This window comes from Eretmochelys imbricata, chromosome 1 (assembly GCF_965152235.1).
Source record: "Eretmochelys imbricata isolate rEreImb1 chromosome 1, rEreImb1.hap1, whole genome shotgun sequence".
Lineage (NCBI taxonomy): Eukaryota > Metazoa > Chordata > Testudines > Cheloniidae > Eretmochelys > Eretmochelys imbricata.
In genome coordinates, this window is record NC_135572.1 from 164,663,785 (window position 1) to 164,683,646 (window position 19,862).

A 19,862-nucleotide genomic window follows, 5' to 3' on the forward strand; every position below is an offset into this window, starting at 1 on the left:
TCATTACCTGTTAGGTTCACTCCCTCTGGGGCACCTGGCATTGGCCACTGTTGGTAGACAGGATACTAGGCTGGATGGTCTGACCCAGTATGGCCGTTCTTATATCAGATGTTCAGCTCAGTCAGGTGTGAAACATTTCCATAAAAAAACCCACTTCAATCTTTTAATCCCAAAGTATCCCACTTGGAAACAAATCTGCAACAGATGTCATTTTGTTGATTTCTTAAAGCCAAGATTTTCAAAAGTCGGTAGTGATTTCAGGAGACTCCATTTTTCAGTGCCCAATTTTGGACACCTTAAAGAGACCTGATTTTTCTTAACTTCAGTCATGTAGATAGGCAATGTGGACCACTGTCATTAGCTGTAGTGTACAGAACACATATATGTATACCTCAAACCAGAGTCTGCTCCAAGGAGCTTCCGATTTTTAAGACAGACAAATAAGGCAGTTATAAGAGACTAAGCGTTGGACTGAAAACCTGCAACACCTGCATTCAAGGTCCCATCTCTGCCAGTGTGTGGTCCTTGGCAAATTACTTAGCTTTGGTGTCTCAGTTTCCCCCTCTCCAAAGCTACTTGTTACTATCGTATTCCTACTTGACAAGACCACTGTGATGACTATTTTGTTAACGTTTATAGAGCACTCTGAAACTGTAAATGCTGCGTAGGCTGTAAGTGCTTTGAGAACAAACAAACAAATAAAACCTATAGGGCAAGGGCAATCCCTCTTAATTGCCCCTTTACTGAAATGAATCCAAAAGTTTCAGATAGCCAGTGTTACCCAATACCCTATCACTGATCCGCCATGAGAAAGCATTGTCCTTTTGTGACTCATTAAAATCTTGTTCTTTCCATTTAAAATTGATTTGTTTTTCTTCTCTCAAAAACTAGGTGCTTCTGACCTAACAGCATTCAGTGATCCCAGGGTGGGAATTGATCGCCCGTTCTCTACTCTTCCTTCAATTTCTGATCCTCGTATGCACTATCCTGGAGCATTCACCTACACCCCAACACCTGTCAGTTCAGGAATAGGAATTGGTATGTCTGCTATGACCACTGCCACAAGATATCACACTTATCTCCCTCCTCCATATCCTGGTTCTTCTCAGTCTCAAGGCAGCCCATTTCAGACCAGCTCACCTTCTTACCATCTCTATTACGGAACATCAGCAGGGTCATACCAGTTCTCCATGATGTCTGGGGGAGATCGGTCACCCCCACGTATCCTCCCTCCTTGCACTAATGCTTCCACAGGGTCTACTCTCCTCAACCCCAATCTTCCAAACCAAAGCGATGTGGTAGAGGCAGAAGGTAGTCACAGCAACTCCCCTACCAACATGGGCACCACAGCAAGGCTGGAAGAAGCAGTATGGCGACCATACTGAATTAATTATAAGTAGAGATGGGCCAGGACTAAAGTGCTTTTTATCTGCTGATGTCCATAGGTATCCCATAAATAACTTTTCCCGCCTGTGGGCACTGCCATGTTTATACATCACTTTCAGAAGCAAACGGTCCAGAAGTCAGGACTTCAGGAATGATGTCATGGTGTTAGCCAATCAGTGAAGGGATGTCGTTCCAGAAAAGTAGCCTTTTTCAAGGGCTGAACTTTGGAAAGGAAAACATTGAAGTTGGTCTAGAGATAGGGAAGGTGGGTAGATAGACACCCAGGCTGTTTTCGGACCAGTGGCCTCCAAACATCCTTTATTTTGGAGGTCTCCAAAGTCCTAAAAAGTGCTTTGGTTCACTTCTAATTTTCAGACTTAAAATCTAACACAATCTTAGTGAGTATACTTAGTCATAAGAACGTGTTAGTTATAAGGAAGTATAGGAAGATTCCCAGAGGGAAACTGTGAATGCTTCTGATTTAGCAATGCTGTGAATGAGAAGTTTTATATCTTGGACGTTGACTTTTTTACCAGGTTATATATTCCAAAGAATATGGATTTTTTTTATTATTATTAATTTTTAAGGATGCAACTCATCCTGCTTTGCATCTAACTTCTTTTATTTCTTTTTTGGCACCTTATACATTGCAAAAAGATTTCACTTTTAAAAAAAATCATGCTTGCTTCTTTATTGCTTTGTCAACTGAAAGAATCAGCCCCTTTTCAATGAGGTAGTTTAACGTTTTTTTCTTTTGGACTTCGTTTAATGCAGTGGCTACAGCCTTAGGTCATTTTCAACTACTGTACTATGATGATTTCCTCGATATTTATGCTTGATGTTTAGACTTTTCTTATTTGTTGATACTATTATTATTTAAATATGCTCTTTTTTTTTACAGCAGCCAAAGGTAAATTTATAACATTGAAAAAAGGCTGACATAACGATGGGTAACGTGACGTCTAGTTATCTAGCCATATTGTTTACATTTTGCTCCGTTTATTTAATCTGCCATTTGAAACCCTATAAAGTCATTCTTTTCCTCTGCTGGTCTTTCAACACCAAGGGTTGAAACACTTTAAGGATCAGCAGTATGGAAGTATATAATTTGTAAAGCAGACACAATGGGGTCATGCATCTCCCTTCAACCAAATATTTAGGGCCATATTCTGCTATTGAGCCTGCCTGGGCTTCTTATTGACTTTAGTAGGAGTCAAGTACTCATCCAAGGATAGAATCTAGCATATAGTTGGCACTCCAAGAGTGAAATCCTGGTGCCATTTAAGTCAATTGGAGGTTTGCCATTGACTTAAATGGGGTCAGAATTCCACGCAAAGTTTCCAGCACAACACTCTACATACCAGTGTATTCAAAAAGAAAGCAGATTAACAAATCACAAGTAAATGGAGCTGAAAAGTGCTCTCAGACTCAACTGGAAACCAGAATATCAAACAAGTGGAGTTTAAAAGTTCTGTGGTCATATAGTTCTGAAGGAAGAAGAATATTCAAAACTGGTGCACAGAATATTCTGTCCTGTAGAAAATTTGCAATGCATTATAATAGTACTAATCTGCTATTATGGAATCATCACTGTTGCCCATCATTAACAGCACAAACATATCAGATGTCACTGTAAATTTTAAGGCACTATTTTATTGGAGGGTTTGGTCTGAATGCATTTGTTGTACTACTCATTAATTACAAACTGCTGATGTTGACATGTGTGCATTCAAAATGATCTGATTGTTATTTAATGTACCTCTTAAATTAGTGAAACAATTGCAGGTCAACTCAGAAGAGTATTTGAAAGCAGGACTTCAGATCAGTGTTTGATGTTTAAAAAAAAAAATTTAAAGGATTTGAATTACAAAGATCCTTGGCTGCAGGCAGCAAAACAGCTGGACTTATTTAAAACCATTTGTTTTTCGAGTTTTCTTTATATAAATATATATATATTATATATATATATATATGTTAGGTTTTGCTTCTTTGTTCTGGTCAGATGCAGTAGCACTTTGGAATAAAACAAGTTACAAATTGAAGCATCTAACATGGTCAATAAGGTCATTCTCATGCAGAAAATGGGGAATGTTTCAAAGGATCTCAGTGGAAGCTCAAAGTTGTTTTCTTATTATTTAAACTACATAAATTGGCATTGTCCTTTTAGTTCAATATAAGAATTCTATATTAAATTTGCTAAGAACAAAAGAAGTGGAAGACACAAAGCGTTAAAGTATATTTTGAAAGTACGGTGACCATCCTGAACTTTAAACCAGCCTTTGTGACCCTTTGCATAGTCAGTGTCTCTTGTCTCCAGTGACCTTGAAAAAAGTCCTTCTTCAGTCAGTGTCTCTTGTCTCCAGTGACCTTGAAAAAAGTCCTTCTTCACTGCTTAGACTGTAGCGCTACTGGAGAATCCATACAAGTCCACATGAAAAATCATAAATTGGCCAGAAAACAAACCACATCTGTCTTTTGAAAACTATCCCCCCTTCATGCCCAGTAGCCATGTACTTTGTTTTTAAGGAATTGTCTTCCTCATCAACAAATGATGAGGACAATGTACGTGGCATGTGTTTGAGACTGTACAAAAGCACTTAGCAGTTGAAAGAAGGAAGTTTAAAAAAGACATTTCCTGTATTCATGCATCTCTAAATTAATTCAGTGTTATCATTCCCATTGTTGAATTAAACCTAAAAGGACAGTTCCATTTCCCTACAAACTGTTCTGCCCCAGCAGACGGCTCAGGATTCTAATCCCACTACAATAGACAATAATTCATATTTTCCCCCAAGGGTTGGGTTTGAATGTTCTTTTTGCAAACTATCATTTGTAACCATGTTTGAAACAACCCAGCTTAGCAGTCAAATTACTATTAGATTTAAGTAAATATAGGACTTAACTCTCATTTGCATGACGGCCCCTGTACACTGCTCTGTAAGTTACATTTATACCCACTTTAAGGCCCCCCGTTACACAGCCAGAGCAGGCCTTTGTGTATGTGGCAGTCAGGCCCATCCTGTCATACTGCTACTGAGGATTTTTTGCATAATTATGATAAATAATTTTTTGGAAAGGAAACAATCAATTTCCAGAAAGTGGCCCACAGTCTGAGATAGGTGATATGTGTCCTGGTTTACCTTTGTCTTTGAAACATTCATTATTATTTTCTGAGTGACCTTTTTCATTCGTGTATTTGACAATTCAGAAATAATAGATGATTTTTTATTTGAGCAAAATTCTTTCTTGTTTACCTGCATCATAACAGTTTTTGTTCATTTAGCTTGGTCAGTACTGATCACTTGGCATTTTTTCCTCCTTATTGTAGAAGAGTTGCATCAACAGACTTACTTGTATTTATGTATGTAAATAGAGTTAAAAAGCTACATAGCAAAATCTTGTTAGTGCTTGTAATTACTCTGCATTTTTTAAATTTTTCTGCGTTTTTAATGAATTTATCCTTGTGTTGGCTAAATACTGGAGTGAAGCTTGTTTCTTTCCAACTTAGTTATTTTAGGCTTCAAAATTAACTACATTTTATTCACTTTTATAAACAGTTATAGCATGGTCTCTCTCAAACACTCTTCACTTCTTTTTTTTTTTGGTAGGGGTGAAATGAATGTGCAAACAACTGTGGGTTCTTTGTGGTTTTCTGGCTGTGACAGTTATGACTTCATTTTAAAAAAGAAACTTTCAGTCTGAAATGACTGTATGGTAAATCTGATAGAGAACACAATGGGAAATGTGATCCTATCAGAACAGCACCAGAGTATGTTTGTTCTGCATTTACTGGATATGTTTACAAAACAGACATTGCAATGTACTGGAATGGTCACATTTTCCTTCAACACTGTCACCCTGAACATTTTCAGAAGGGGAAACTTTCAAGCACTGGTGGTTTATTTGTTGTTGTTGTTGTTGTTGTTGTTTTAACCAGATAGGAAAAGAAAATGGAATAGATTTCCCCCACTACAAGACGTCTCTAGATACCACGTCAAAGTAGACACTTACTGTACGTAGTGAAGACAGTGTCCAGTGCTACAGGAAAATTCATTATGACTAGCATGCCGAGCAGCGGGACTGCTAACTTAGTTCGAATGGAGACTTGCTTTCTTTCTTTGTACCACAGTTTCTTCTGTAAATTCAATATTATAATTAGTGTGAATGACAAATAAAATGTTTGGCAAGTATGCATGTTGGATTGATTTGTTCTTTTATTAGGAAGGGAATAGCCTATAACTCCGACAGTGAAAGGCCATTGGCAAGGTATCAGTCACAAATTCAAAAAGATTTTCCTTAAAGTTTGCCAGTCATATGCTGACATGCTTACTCTTTTCTTTTCTTTTTTTTAATTCCATACCCTTCTGGAGAAGGCCAGCAAAAGACCTATTAGGCCACTTCAGTCTTCAAAATCGAACTTAAGTGCTGCGGAGGCCTAACAATTGAATTAAGTCTTTGGCTTCTTAATTAAATCAGAACTTTCCAAGAGGTCCTATATCTTCTCTCCCACTCTAGATCTTTCTTCAGATACAAAACATTAAAGTAAATTTCCCCTGTTTCAGAAGAGACTTGCAGTCTTCAGTGCGTGTTCCAACAGTATCTTATCTCTTTCACCTTTTTATTTGGCATTGTAGGATGCATTCTGTCTGGCTCTGCTGAGCAGTACTTTAATTCAGGAAGCATCAAAACAAATAGTCCTAGATAATGTAACTTACAAGGGGCATTGGCAATTTTTTTTCAAACAAATGAAGAAATGCTATGCCAACGACTAGCATTAATGCAACATTAATGTCAGGGAATCGAGTGGATCAACAGAGCTAAGACTGAAAGTTCAATCTTACATCTTCCATTTGTGCATATATTTTAAAATATGTTTTTGTAGCTTTACACTAAATTTGTCAATACACTGTATTATATAATACAAATTAAGCCTCTTATCCTTCCATACAGCAAGGTGCAGTACAGTATATATCAGTTTTGCCTTCATTTACGTTGTCAATGAGATCTACAAAACAAGCCAGTATAAAGAGAATCTGTTCTGCTATATGACACCTTGTCAGACACCACACAGTCCCTCACGTGATGATTCATGCAATCACTATAAAATTATGGTCAGAAACATGAACTAAGGGAAAACTGTTTCTGAATTAGAGATGGTTAAACTCTCTTACAGGGCGCAGTAACCATACAAGCCACACCCCAGACAGAACCATGTTCTGTGGAAGCTTGCTCTGATGTGCTCATCTGACAGAATTACTGGTAACTCAGTTCAGTATGGCCCCGAAGCAGCACTTGCCTCAGCACAAGCAGCGTTGGGCTGCTGCTATTTTAGCGAAGGTCCCCCACACAGATTTTCCTCCTTTGCCTGGGAAAAGCCACACAACCAGAGTGAGTGCACTTGTAGAGAAATTGGTGAGGTACTGGGAATCTATTCATTTGGTTTCTCGCTTAAACATGCCAAGCAGGGAGGCAACAAACACCAAACACTATTATATCAAGGGCACACCAGTGGAAATGTTTATCTTAGTTCTTGAAAACGATACTGAGGCTAATAGAGCGGAGCTCTCAGCTTGCTTAGGTTGATGGGAGCAGGTGGGAGCGAAACCTTACTAGAGGAGTCTAGGGGGATCCAACCCAGAGCTTTCAACCGTAGCACATTTCACAATAAGTTCCACTTTAGAGCCCCTTGAGACTCCCTGTCCCGCAGTATTGCCAAGGTTGACAGTGTAAACTGGACTGCAGCAGCTTGGACAATAGTCCGCATCAGCTGTCAACTGGTGGCGGGGTGGAAGGAAGAGACACTGTCCAAGGAGCACGCTCCCGGGCTTGTGTGGTGGTGGTGACATGACTATGTGCAGGTCCCAGGTGTGTGTTGGCAGCACCTTCCCTCTTCATGCACATGGAAGGAGCCATTGCAAGCCACCATCTGCTGCCCATCTATATCCCAAGGAAGAGGAGCCAGGAAGGACCCTGAGGAGCTGCCTATGCCTTCCATCTCCACCTCCCTAGATGAGCTGGCTGTCTGGGCAGATAAGAAGGCGGGTGAGAAATTCAAGAGGAGACATTGCCACCAGAACACTCCACCGTTGCTGTTCCCTGATAGCTCCAGGTAGTTTCCTGATACCTTATTTTGGGAGTGGAGTAAGAGCACTCTTATCTTCAGCCTCTGGCTCATTTGGGAAGGGCAGAAAGAGGGGAGGGTAAAGAACTGGGAGAGGGAGCCAAATGGGGAAAGTGATGGAGACAAAGGACAGAAGCAGCTGTTTGTGAGAGGAGGAATGACATGGCGGACAAATGAGCTGTTGCATTTTGTTGAGTGTCAGATTTTAATGGCTTATAATTATAAAGCCTGTTGTTAAGGAGGTTTCCTCACTGTATGCGTCAAATAATAAACCAGTTTTATTCAAACAGTGAAAAAAAAACATCCTTTAACACAGGTTAGAAGCCATTAAACACTAGAAGCCACTAAACCGTCAGCCATGGGGACAACACACAACAAAGCACAGGTGTGCCACATTTTGGTCTCACATTTCCGTGGTTTGTCTCACACGCTGGCAAGTTTGGAGTTGGTCTGAGCCTGGAAATCATGTTACAGCCCTTCTCAAGAGCAGGTATAAAACATCCCGGTACACCCAGATAGTTAAAAATTACATTATAACCATGGTTGGTGAGGACACACACCTAGCTATAAACTCAGTAAAATCCTCTTGTGCATAGGGAGGCCCTTATTCACAGTGTTTACATTGTACGGTTCCATCAACACTGCCGTTCTCCCATGTTGGAAGACTGGCTTATGCCACCCTGGTTTCCTAACACAGCTAAACCATGGCAGTGTAAATGGTCCAAAACTGTATTTTAAACTTGCTCCCGCTTTGTGCGACAGGTTCGGGGTCTTGCAGAGCTATAGAATGATTTGGGAACCTGCCTAAACTATGGTTTCCCACCCTTCTTTACGGCAAGCTCACAGCACATTTCATTTTTTTAAGTATGTCCGGGAGCTACCATGTTGCCACCGGGCTCCCCAGTGCAGTAGAACTTAGAATGTAGGCAGCACCATAGCCAAAGAATGTTTGAATTACAGCTCATCTTAAACTACTGCAGATCTTACGTTATTGCTTTGTGGGGGAGGGAGACAAGCTGTAGATAAAAGCATGTTTAACCCTGAGGAGAAGGAAAATAAAAACTCAGAAGCTACAGGTCTTCAATGGAATGTCTAGCTGCTGAATTAGGGAGCTTGTTTTCTGGTTTTAAATTACAGGGACACCTAGAAGTCTTCCAGACTGCATTAGTCATTGCGAGTCACTGTCTAGGAATTGTTTGGGTTTGCAAGAGGAGGCTAAAACAAATTAGACAGAAAAGCTAATACAGTGTTTTCAAACACAATGTGCTTTCAAAGCTCTGAGGGGGTTATGTTCAATTTCAGGGCTTCACAAAACAGAGAGTCATAAAAAAATAAATAGAGATGGACAAGTTATGTCACGTCATATGGCCCATCACCTGCCACATAGGACTGCTTCCTATCACGCAGTTAAAAGTGCTTCTGTCTAATGTAGTTTTAAATGTCCCAACTTAGTGAGGGAGCATCTGTGGCTTTTCTTTTGGAGGCTATTCCACCAGCTTATAGTTATCTGAGTATGGAGCACCATTGTTATGTTCAGTGTTATACAAACAGAGGAAATACAGCCCGTGTCCTATGGAATCTACAGTTTAGCAAGCTGTGACTGAAACAGGGTTCCTATGGAGCTGTCCCATATTCCCTGTCTAGCTAGGGAGGCAGGGTCCCGATGTGCACCCTGGAGGTGGTGCATGTTGGCTGGGAAGCTTTGCTCCATGCATGCCCAGCACAGCTTACCTCCGTGCTGAACACTGGGAGACCAAGGTTAACAATAGGGGATGATGCTCACTCTGTGCGGGGGATCACCACACAGCCTACATAGCACTGAAAAGCTACTTTGAGGGCTGAAATGGTGCATTGGCTTTGTGCTGTCCATCTGCATGAGGAGAAATTTGCCCATTTTGCGCAGGCACGAGAGGTGATGGCCAGCGCCTCCTAACTCTGCCAAATCTCAACCAGTTTTCCCTGGAATACCAACATCTCTCACTGAGGAGACATGGCACTCATTCTGCCCACGTCTAGTTTCCTCCCCAGGACATTTGTGGCGTTGAGATGCCCAGAAGTGAATGTCATATTTCACCCGTAGTCTCATCAAAACGACTTAAAAGGGGGCTATTATTATCGTGTATTATTTGTATTGTGGGACTGGCGGTGGCCCCAGTGTGCTAGGTGCTGTACTAACGGCAATAAAAAGATGGCTACTGCCCCAAAGAGCTTACAGGCTAAGAGTAATGCTACAGAAAGCAGGTGGGTATGGGGAACAGATGAGGGGAACACAAGGTAACAAAACGATGATACTGGTCAGCACAATGGGCAGCGATCTCAGCACACCAGCTTGTCTACCCCCTGTTCAGTGTCTTGTAGGCATCACAGCAGAGGAGACAAGGGATAACATGGTGGCATTGAGGATGTTTACACGGAGCTTCTCCCATGCTTAGCGGCAGCTTGGGAGAAAGTGCCAAAGGTGGTTCTTGGAAAATTTAACACACACACAGGCAATGAAGTGAGAACAGAGGGAGGAGTCAACATCCCAACAGCATACAAGAGAGGATAAGCAGGGTGGGGATAATCTGGGGCTATCACTTCCCTGCTTTGTAATTTGATGCTTCTCCATGGGCAATCCATAATTGCACTGGCATTTTGCTGCCATATTTCATTGCAGAGTCATGTCTAATTCGCTGCTTCCTATTGCTCCAGAATCTTATTCACCATTATTGAGACAGAAGAAAAACTATGTGTGAAAAGCAATGAAACATGGTGGGTGCACAGTTCATAAAGGGGGGTTGTTCTCCAGACATGCCCAGGAGGCAATCTTTGTTGTCAGAGGTGCTCTCTGTCTCCATCACTTCCTGTTTCTTATGAGGTGACTGGGCTATGACTCTTCAGGACATTTTGGTCAGATTTTAGGGTCTTTGGGCCAAAAGTCTGTCCAGGCCTTGCCCTACCGTGTATGCCCATACATTCAATGGCCAAGATGACCCCAGACTTTGATTCAGTAAATCACATGGCATGATTGGGAGGCCAGTCATTCATTCAGTTCCCTCATCTGGAGTGGTGGATGTCACCAACCGCCATTGCTTTGATTACAGCAGGTAGTGTAAAAAGACCAAAAGACAGGCAGCTCTTGTGTCGTTCCTGGGTGCAACCCTGGACTGTGCAATGGTTTTAAAGCCCTGTTTACTACAATAATCATAAGCACATAAAAGGTCAAATCCTGTTCACCTTCCACAGGTGGATGCCTGGCTTCAACGGGGTGACTAATCGTGTGAGTAAGGCAAGCAGGATTTGGCCCAGGATCTTGCTTTTCTTAGGTCTGACCTGTTCAAACAAAGCATATTTTTTTCTGCATCCTTTACTTCCCACACCTATTTTCTGACTAGGAAAGAAAAGCAACATCAGAAAAGAAAGGGAAAAATAGAATGTAGACTTATGAATTATTGTTGTCAAGATGCTATTAAAAGCCCAGTGTCTAAAGGCTAATTGCTCCTAGGAGCTCATGAACAGGGCTGTAAATAGCTGAAGAGAACACCCCTAAGTTTTGTTTTATATCCCTGATAGAATAAACTGCTCATCAGAAACCAGGACAGCAAAACTATCCAGTGGGTTATATTCTCCTTTGTGTCACTACAAAGCCAGATCCTGCAAGGTGCTGAGTACCTTCAACTCCCACTGAAACTAAGAGGACTTAAGTGTGTGCTCAGCATTTTATATCGGGACACAGGACTTCTCGGGGGTGGGCCCTTACAGTGTACTTTGTCTCACAGCCCATATGAATTGTACAATTGTACGATCCAATACTCCCAATTACTGGCAATTACTCATCATTAGAAACGGACAGATAGCCAGGGATCTGATTATTGCATTGACCATTGTTATGTGGCTCTAAGTGCAGATTTTTCTAGTACTTTTCAGTGCTTTGGAATCATTATCTTTCCCCTAGACTTGTCCAGTTATCACTGGTGCACACACACACACACACCCCGTTACACCCTTTTCTTGCTTTCACATTTATCCATGCACAACTAAAGGAAAGAGTCAGTATCCTTGACCAGCTTGAATAGGGGCAAACCATCTCATTAGCTCACCTACCTCCTTAGAACCTTACTCCAACATCTGCCACTTCAAAACATGCCAGTAAATTTTCCTTCACTGATGGTAAAGAAGGTTCATTTGCTATGAAGTTGGGTGTCTGAATAGAAGAATTTCCCTCATCAGCATTTCCCACTTGCTTTAATAACGTTCAGCTCTCGCTTTAGATATTCTTTAGCTCTGGTTTAGTAATTGTGCATCTCCCTCCAGCACATGCCTCCTTTCACCCCACCTTCCTCAGGTATTTGGTTTAGGTACCAAACATCTGACTCAGTCAATTGAGTCTATTGTGTAGAAGAGTGAATTACTCTTCCTTGCTTGTGTGTTGAGAGATTTAATGGGGTGGTTTGCTACGTCCATAAAACCAGGCCTTGAGGAAATAAAAGCTTAGGATATTACCGCACCCCAGTGCCCTGCATTGGCCTCTCAATGGAGAAGTTAAATAGAACTTATACCGATGGTCTGTCCTATGCAGGAGGTCAACCTGGAAGATCATTATGGTCCACTCTGGCCTTAAAATCTATGACTTCCTGATACCTCGATTCTTAGAGAAAAGTGCTCCAGAGGCAATATTTTTGAATCAAGCCAGAACCAGCTGCATTACTTAAGAAAGGAGCAAGTCCACACAGTGTTAAGTATTGCCCTCAGCCACACACATGCATCTCCCACTGTAGGAGATTGGACTTGCCTGTAGAATTTGACCTAGGCTGCTCCTTCTTATGTGGCATCTCCATTACTGGAGGTTTACAACCATGGTAGTCCATTCACTATGATCTGCTGCTAATCTCTTTGTGAATGAATAGCCCTTTTGATCCACACAGGACACCATATCATCCATCCAAGATCTTCTTTTGCTGCCGCGTGTTCTTCTGCCGTCAACTTTCCCTTCTACTCCCTGTAACCATGCTAGGGTAAGTTAGGGTAGTTTAATTTCTTAGGTGCCTCTTTTTGAAGCACCGTAACAAAATTAGTAAAATAGGAAAGCGGCCAAATGCATCTGGAATCTCATCCCAGTCTTTAGACACCCCAAAATTCAAGAGTTTTTTGTTTTGTTTTAGTTCAACCATTATAGATATGTGGCGTATTAAGGACTGTATTGGAATTGTAAGCTATCGCTTTAAGAGGGGGGAGCTTTCAGACTAGGAAACTCTATAGTGAAGCGTATCTGCAGACAGACAGTGAATAGTAAGGTGGGGTGAATTGTGCCTCTCTGGTTTAGGGAACCGGCTACTTGGTGTCCCTCTGTTTTGGGGTTCTTGTGTGTTATCGTTCTGAATTCTAAGAAACATAGTAGTGTAAGGTTACAAACTGCCAGCAAGAGTATTTATGATTTTATCTAGCTTCTCCATGTTTAGGCTGTGAACATAACAAGATCTAGGTCTGAGTAGTGAACCCTTTACTCTCATGTACACTCCCACATGCGAGAGACCTTGCTGAAAGGGAAAGAAAAGAGTTCAGTTTCTCCCCTTTCTGCAGCTGTGCTCTCTGCATGCACTTTTATAGATCAGTTGCAGACCACCTGGGTCCCCTAACTAAGGACCTGATCCAAATCCACTAGAGTCAGTGGAAAAACTCCCATTGACTTAATGGGGTTTAGATCAGGCTCTAAGGAAAATGCTGTCAGTCAGGAAGGGGAGACAAGGGTGGGAAGAAGTGAAAAGGCGAGAAACTACAGATTTCAGGGGAGCAGCTAGAGAAATGGAGAGTGCTCTCCAGAAAAAGGGAGACAACAGAAAGGGCAGAGGAGAGACCTAGCACAGATGCCAGGGGGCAATGGGGAGGAGGAGACAGAGGATGAGGGGAGACAAACCCAGTCTGTGAAATAACAAAGTGAGGGAGCAGGAACATCGCTTAAGCCTTCAAAGATGTTAAACTTTAGACATTGTGCCCTTAGAAGCCTTTGTCTCCCATTGAAAAGCTCTTGAGCTACTTGACTTCAGCAGGAGCTGAATATGTGCATCAAAGGGCGAAACGTGTGGCACACATGGACTGAAGATGCTGGAGTAATAAAGGCCTGATGAAGCAACGTGACCTACTTGTTCTTCATTCAAGCAGCAATTTGCACTGTGTGAATCTCTCGCCGGCGTGCTCTCATGTGGTTATTAACTTTACTAACTCTCCAGGGTGGACTGTACAGCTACAGTTTTCATTTAAAATGTCACCGTCCCTCCTCCTCCTCCTGCTCTTTTATCCTACTGTGAGCTCAGCTCACGGTTGCTACACTAGCAAACCTCTGAGGTGACATCCACGCTACACGCTGCTTGTGGCAGTGTGTCACGTGTGTGTAGCTGTGCACCCCAGGGAAAAGCACGCCGCGTCCACACTGCAGTGTGTAGCTGCATGTGTCAGTGAAAGGCTCTGACAGCGGGGAGGCAGCAGGTTAGGGCTCCAGTGGTGTGGAGCGGCTGGAGTCTTCCCCTGCTGAGTGAAGGCTCTGGCAGCAGGACATTACTTTGCTAAAAAATAGCAGTGTAGAGTGGAAGGCGCAGCTTGAGGGAGTCGAGAGCTGTGCCAGGTATGTACACCAGTATATATCTACACCCTTTTCTCTTTTCTCTACTTGCCTAAGCTGTGTGTCATTTCTACACTGCCATTGATACCCCTGCTGGGGGGGGGGAGGGCTACATGTGTGTGTACAGTACACGCCGCTGAAGGAAGTGTGCCGTGTAGTCCTGCAGGCAGTCAGACAAGTGGTTAGCAATTGTACCACTAGAGGGCAGTCACTGTTAACACTGGGAGGGTACAGCAGTTTCCACAAGGTGCTTAATACAATGGATTTGTCATTTCACAATAACGTATACTACACTGTTACACGTTACACCATTATATACATTTCAGATTGGGGAGTTACTGAGATTAAAATGGTGATTGAGCCAAAACCTCAGTGTGTTTACATATATAGAGAGAAGCCCAGATATATGGAAACGATTGTGCAATTGGTTGGCAAGAACTGGCAATCCCAAAGGATCCTAGGCAGCTACCTGGTGTTATGCCTGATTTTAGTCTTTCCTTCTCATCCCATCACTGCAGCAGTGTCTCCCCAAGAGAAACGATTGCACCAGCACAGCACCAAAACACTAGACTACCACTATTCCTTCCACCCCAAATGGAGGAAAGATGGTCTTGGGGTTAAGGCAGTGTCCTGGAACTCAGGAGACCTTGGCTCAATTTTCAGTTCTGCTGTAGTCTTTCAGGGTGAGCTTGGGCAAATCAACCCTCTCTCTGGGCCTCACTCTGGGCCCTCTCTCTGGGCCTCACTTCCCCATCTGTGACACTGGAACACAAATACCTCCCTCCCTCCCAGGAGTGTTCTGGGGCTGAGTACACTAATGATGGTTATGTACCAAGCTGCTATAGTGATTGTGGTGTTGGGGGGGTGAGGGGGAGGGATGTAAATATCTAGTTAGACAAAGAATGACTCAAGGTTCTATGCATCTGCTTTGAAATGTCCAGATTCCTTGGACTCTCAGGGTGAAATCCTAGCACTGCTGTCTTAGCCCTTCATCTATTTGCAACAGATACATTGTGAGCCATGCTGTTTACTATGAAGGTGAATAAAAGCTGCCTGAGACTTTAAAAACAGAGGTCTTGCCGGCGCTGTATGGATGTTAAAAAAATCCCATGTCACTAGCAGCGGTTTGCTGTCGTATCAGAATTTCCCCTCTCTCCACCCTGTGCGGCATGCAGCTGGCTGCTACCCATTCCACTAATGCTCTGAGTGCCAAGGTTATGAAGCATTTTGTGGTCATTCTGGATGAAAGGTTCTAGTACAGACATCTCAAATATCATGCACTATACTATACTTTCAAAGGCTGACCACCGGCCACTGGTAGTTTAAGCATTGTGGCACTGACAAAGCAACAGTAACTGAAACAAAGCAAATATAAGTAATTGTCAGCCATTAAATCTAATGGTACATGGAAGCTCAACATCTCAAACAGGGCTGAGCTATTTGCTGGGAATCTGAATGCTGTTTGGTATGCTGGTAAATCAATAAAGTTGGGAGAAGTGTTTGCAAAGTTTGCTTGTCGTCTGTGAACTTAGCAGATATTTTCCTGGTTCACATGGAGCTGGCTTGCTGAGTTTAGGTTGAGAAGGTCACTATAAGAACTAGTAACTAGTGCCAGCACTGAATGGAAAACTGCAATTGTGAGTAAGAAAGATCTCTACCATACTGCACAGGTCCAGCTATGGTTCATGGGCCTCCAAACCAGACTAACTGTGACACAGAACTAACTACAGGAATGAATTAAATGTTTTAGTGGTTGCTCTAGTAAGAATAACCATGTGCTTCTTTTTTCTGATGGAACTAAGTAAAAGTTAACTGACCTTGTCTGTAAACCCATTTCAATCTAGTGTACTGAATAATGAGGGTTTCAGAGTAACAGCCGTGTTAGTCTGTATTCGCAAAAAGAAAAGGAGTACTTGGGGCACTTTAGAGACTAAGCAATTTATTTGAGCATGAGCTTTCGTGAGCTACAGCTCACTTCATGGGATGCATACTGTGGAAAGTGTAGAAGATCTTTTTATATACACACAAAGCATGAAAAATGCCTCCCCCCACCCCACTCTCCTGCTGGTAATAGCTTATCTAAAGTGATCACTCTCCTTACAATGTGTATGATAATCAAGTTGGGCCAGCAGGAGAGTGGGGTGGGAGGAGGTATTTTTTCATGCTTTGTGTGTATATAAAAAGATCTTCTACACTTTCCATAGTATGCATCCGATGAAGTGAGCTGTAGCTCACGAAAGCTTATGCTCAAATAAACTGGTTAGTCTCTAAGGTGCCACAAGTCCTCCTTTTCTTTTTGTGAATAACGAGGGTTGAGATATTCAAAGCAGCACCAAGGGATTTAGCGAAACAGCTTCCACAGTGGCAAAGGGGATGTAGTCACGCAACTTCTCTTAAAATGAATGGAAAACATGTGGCTAACTCTCCCACGCTGCTTTGAACATCTCAACCACTGATCCTGTTCCCCTTCTCTATGCTTTTTTCTGATTTTGTTTTATTTCTGTACATGGGGAAGATACAAGTGGCCCATTGCGATGTAGTGCCATCTTGTGGCCTATCTGAACATTGCTATAAGTTTGGGCAACATAAAGCATCCAAAAGTCCCAGTAAGGATGGGTGCCCCATTGTGCCGGATGCTGTATGAACACAGAAAAGAGACAAACCCCAACCTGAAGGCCTGACAATCTAGAGAAACACAGAGATGAAGGCTAGGGGGATGGGGATATAGCAAACACGCACATGAACACAGTGCAGAACTGGCACAATTTTGTTACTCTTTTTTTAAATTGGATATGAAAGCACAGAGGAAGGGACTAGGACACAGAAAGAAGGGGAAGGGAAAAGTGGTCACATCTTAACTCTGCCTAGCCATGGTCAGCAGGCCAGATATTGTAGGCATCATGACAGGTGAGGCTTAAGAAGGGATGAGGAAGGTAGTGGCTGTTTGGATTTTATCAGGGAGTTTCCCCATGCACACTGGGCAGCACGAGAGAAAACCCAGAGGGAGCATCTGACTGGAGGATGGTTAATGCTGGCAGGGTCAATATCATGACAGGTGACTAGGTCAGCTTAGGGTATCGGGGGGGGGGGAGGTTAAATTGTGTTGTGGAAAAAGACACAAAGGTTGTAGCTGATGTGGAGATGAAGGGGGAGCGGGTGACGGGACTCAAAGAGGGCATTGGCGTGGTCACAGTGACAGCCCAAGAGAATGCTTTTGGCAGCAGAAGTCTGATTAGAGTTGAGGCCAGCAAGGTTCCGTAGTCTAGTCCAAAAAAGAGGTGGTTTCAGCCGTGAAGATGTGAAGTGATGAGGGCTTGGAGGAGAGTTTTGGAGGAGAGAGGAAAGGCCAGATTTTAGAGATGATGTGTAACAAAGTCATGAACATGAATACTTGGTCCAGTGAAAGGGCCAAGTAAAGATTACACCCAGGTCATTGGCCTGAGTGACTGGGAGCATGGTGTCACTGTACACAAATTTCAGAGTAACAGCTGTGTTAGTCTGTATTCGCAAAAAGAAAAGGAGGACTTGTGGCACCTTAAAGACTAACGAATTTATTTGAGCATAAGCTTTCGTGAGCTACAGCTCACTTCATTGGATGCATCATTATAATTCCAGGTTTAAGGCAAATATGATAAATTCTCTGGCAAGATTATGTAGGTCTGTTGCCGCAGCTATGCATCAGATGCCATGGCTCAGCATGGTACAGGCCTCCTAAAGTACTCTGTAAGCAGCACAATTCCCGTTTCACTGGCAACATTCAGAACATTACTGCCCAGTAGTTGCCTCCAACTCATTCGGATCCCAAAGCCTGGAGGTCAGGGGTATCGGCATTGTGTGACCCTTGGTTTGCATGGCTGCAGGTTTCTAAGGACTGGTTTGACTCTGTGACAATGTGCCTGGAGCAGGCTCCCATCAAGTCTGATGTCGTGACCCTGAGATTTGTAATTTTCTCTGGTGGACCCAGCACCAGCACAAAGGGCACAGAGTAAAGGGCAAAAGCAATCCAGGTGACAATCAGAACATTTCTCTAACTTAGTGGCATTCTGCTTGGTAAATGTTTGCACTCATTCAAGCTCAGGCATACTTTCACCTCACCAGAATCAACAGGAAATGACAAATAAATCTGTTCACTGGCTTGTTTGCCGTGGTAAAGCCCATCTCTATAAATGGCCCCACCAAGAGGAACCAGGCAATTTTAAAATCAATTAGAGATGAGCACTGGCTGGTGAAGGTCTGACCCAAATCCATATATCATGCAAAAATCCAACAGAATTTGGTTCGATAAAAGATACTACCTCCCCCATCTTGTCCCTCAAAAATACAGGGGGGGTTCAGCTCTGGGGTTCTGATTCAAACCCATCTCTAAGAAGTAAAGGACAAATCAGAGAGAAACTCAGTTTACGGTGGGTGTTTCCGAAGAGCAGATGCAGTGCTGGCACAAATGCATTCAAAGTCCATGTGGTGCTGACCCAGAAATTCCAGTCCTCCCATCAGATGCATTGAATATTCAAATAGTCTAAATGATTTTATTAACATATATATAAAGCAGTGTAAAAATCCGTGAGAGAGACTCTTGGCTAGGATTTGCCTTGGAACCAAAGGGGATTAGATGCCCAGTGAGATCTGGCCATCTAAATCTCTTAGGCACCTTTGAAAAAGCCGAGGCTTGGGGCCCAGTTCTGCTCTCATAATGGTGCATGGCCAGAATAACACACCTGATCAGAGGAATTACTTCTGATGTACACTGGGGTAACAAAAGGCAGAATTTCCCTCTTCTGTTTCAAGGGTATTCTGGCAAAATGGCAACAGCGAGAAAATAAAAACACCAGTAGGACCATTTAAGGTTCCCACAGTCCAACCCGTGACATGAAAGAATGGCTCACAGAGGCATGCGCCATCATCAGCCTCGGCCATTTCACGTGTGCTCCTTAAAATATTATTATTTTAATATGCACTCATCACACAAAGCGGGAGTTTGTATATTTCTGTGACAGTGGCACATCCTCTAAACTGGACATGCTCTATATGAGCTTTGGAAAGTGGTGGTCACTTGCAGTGTATTCTCCCATTGCAGAACCTAGCTTGGTAATAATTGCTGACTCAGTGTCTCATCCATCACTTTCTTTTCTTTTTTATAAAGCTAAAGTAGTGCTAGCAGAAGGCATTGGCTCGACAGTGCTAGGCATACAGATTTCTATTCTTATCCCAAACAGGCACAGCACTGGCAGTGATGGCTTCCCTCACTCTGCCCCTTACTGTGTTTCTTCCATAACCTCTGCCTGGAGAGGGTAAATCAGCTGCCGTACCTATTCAGTTCTTGGTCCCTCTGCTGAGACTGCCAAGCAGGGTTTCAGTACTGGTGTTTTGACATGGACAGCTGCCCTCTAGAAGCTAGACTGAGACCACCATCCTACAGGCCCTGATCAGCCTTCCCAGAATAATGACTTTTGGTCCGCGCCGATTTGATATCTATGTAAGAACTGGCACCCTCATTGAGAGACTCCATAGCTCATCATTATCAATCCCCTGAGCAACGCACCAGTACCATAACTTTAATGGTATGTGGATATTTACTAGAACTAAGAAATGCCATTGCTATAATGGAGGGGGAAAGGATTTCAGAAAAATATGCTGGCTTACAAAGGCTGGTTCTGTTAGCAGGTTCGGTCTCCTGGCCAGCAATGCTGTAGAAATAATATGAACCAATATAGGAATTCTAGAGCCTCTTAGAAATATTAAACACTAAATGAGACAGCATGC

The 19,862-nt window shown here is 42.8% G+C and overlaps 1 protein-coding gene across 3 annotated transcripts in view; it reads left to right on the plus strand.

The window, feature by feature from the left end:
• RUNX1 (RUNX family transcription factor 1) overlaps positions 1-5,577 on the plus strand; it is a 210,797-nt gene extending 205,220 nt beyond the window's left edge. For all 3 annotated transcript variants that reach the window (XM_077818817.1, XM_077818835.1, XM_077818826.1), the window contains one exon: positions 892-5,577. In XM_077818817.1, the coding sequence (XP_077674943.1) occupies positions 892-1,385 (494 nt within the window). In that variant the 3' untranslated portion in view covers positions 1,386-5,577. The remainder of the gene's footprint in view (positions 1-891) is intronic.
• The last annotated feature ends 14,285 nt before the right edge of the window (positions 5,578-19,862 follow it).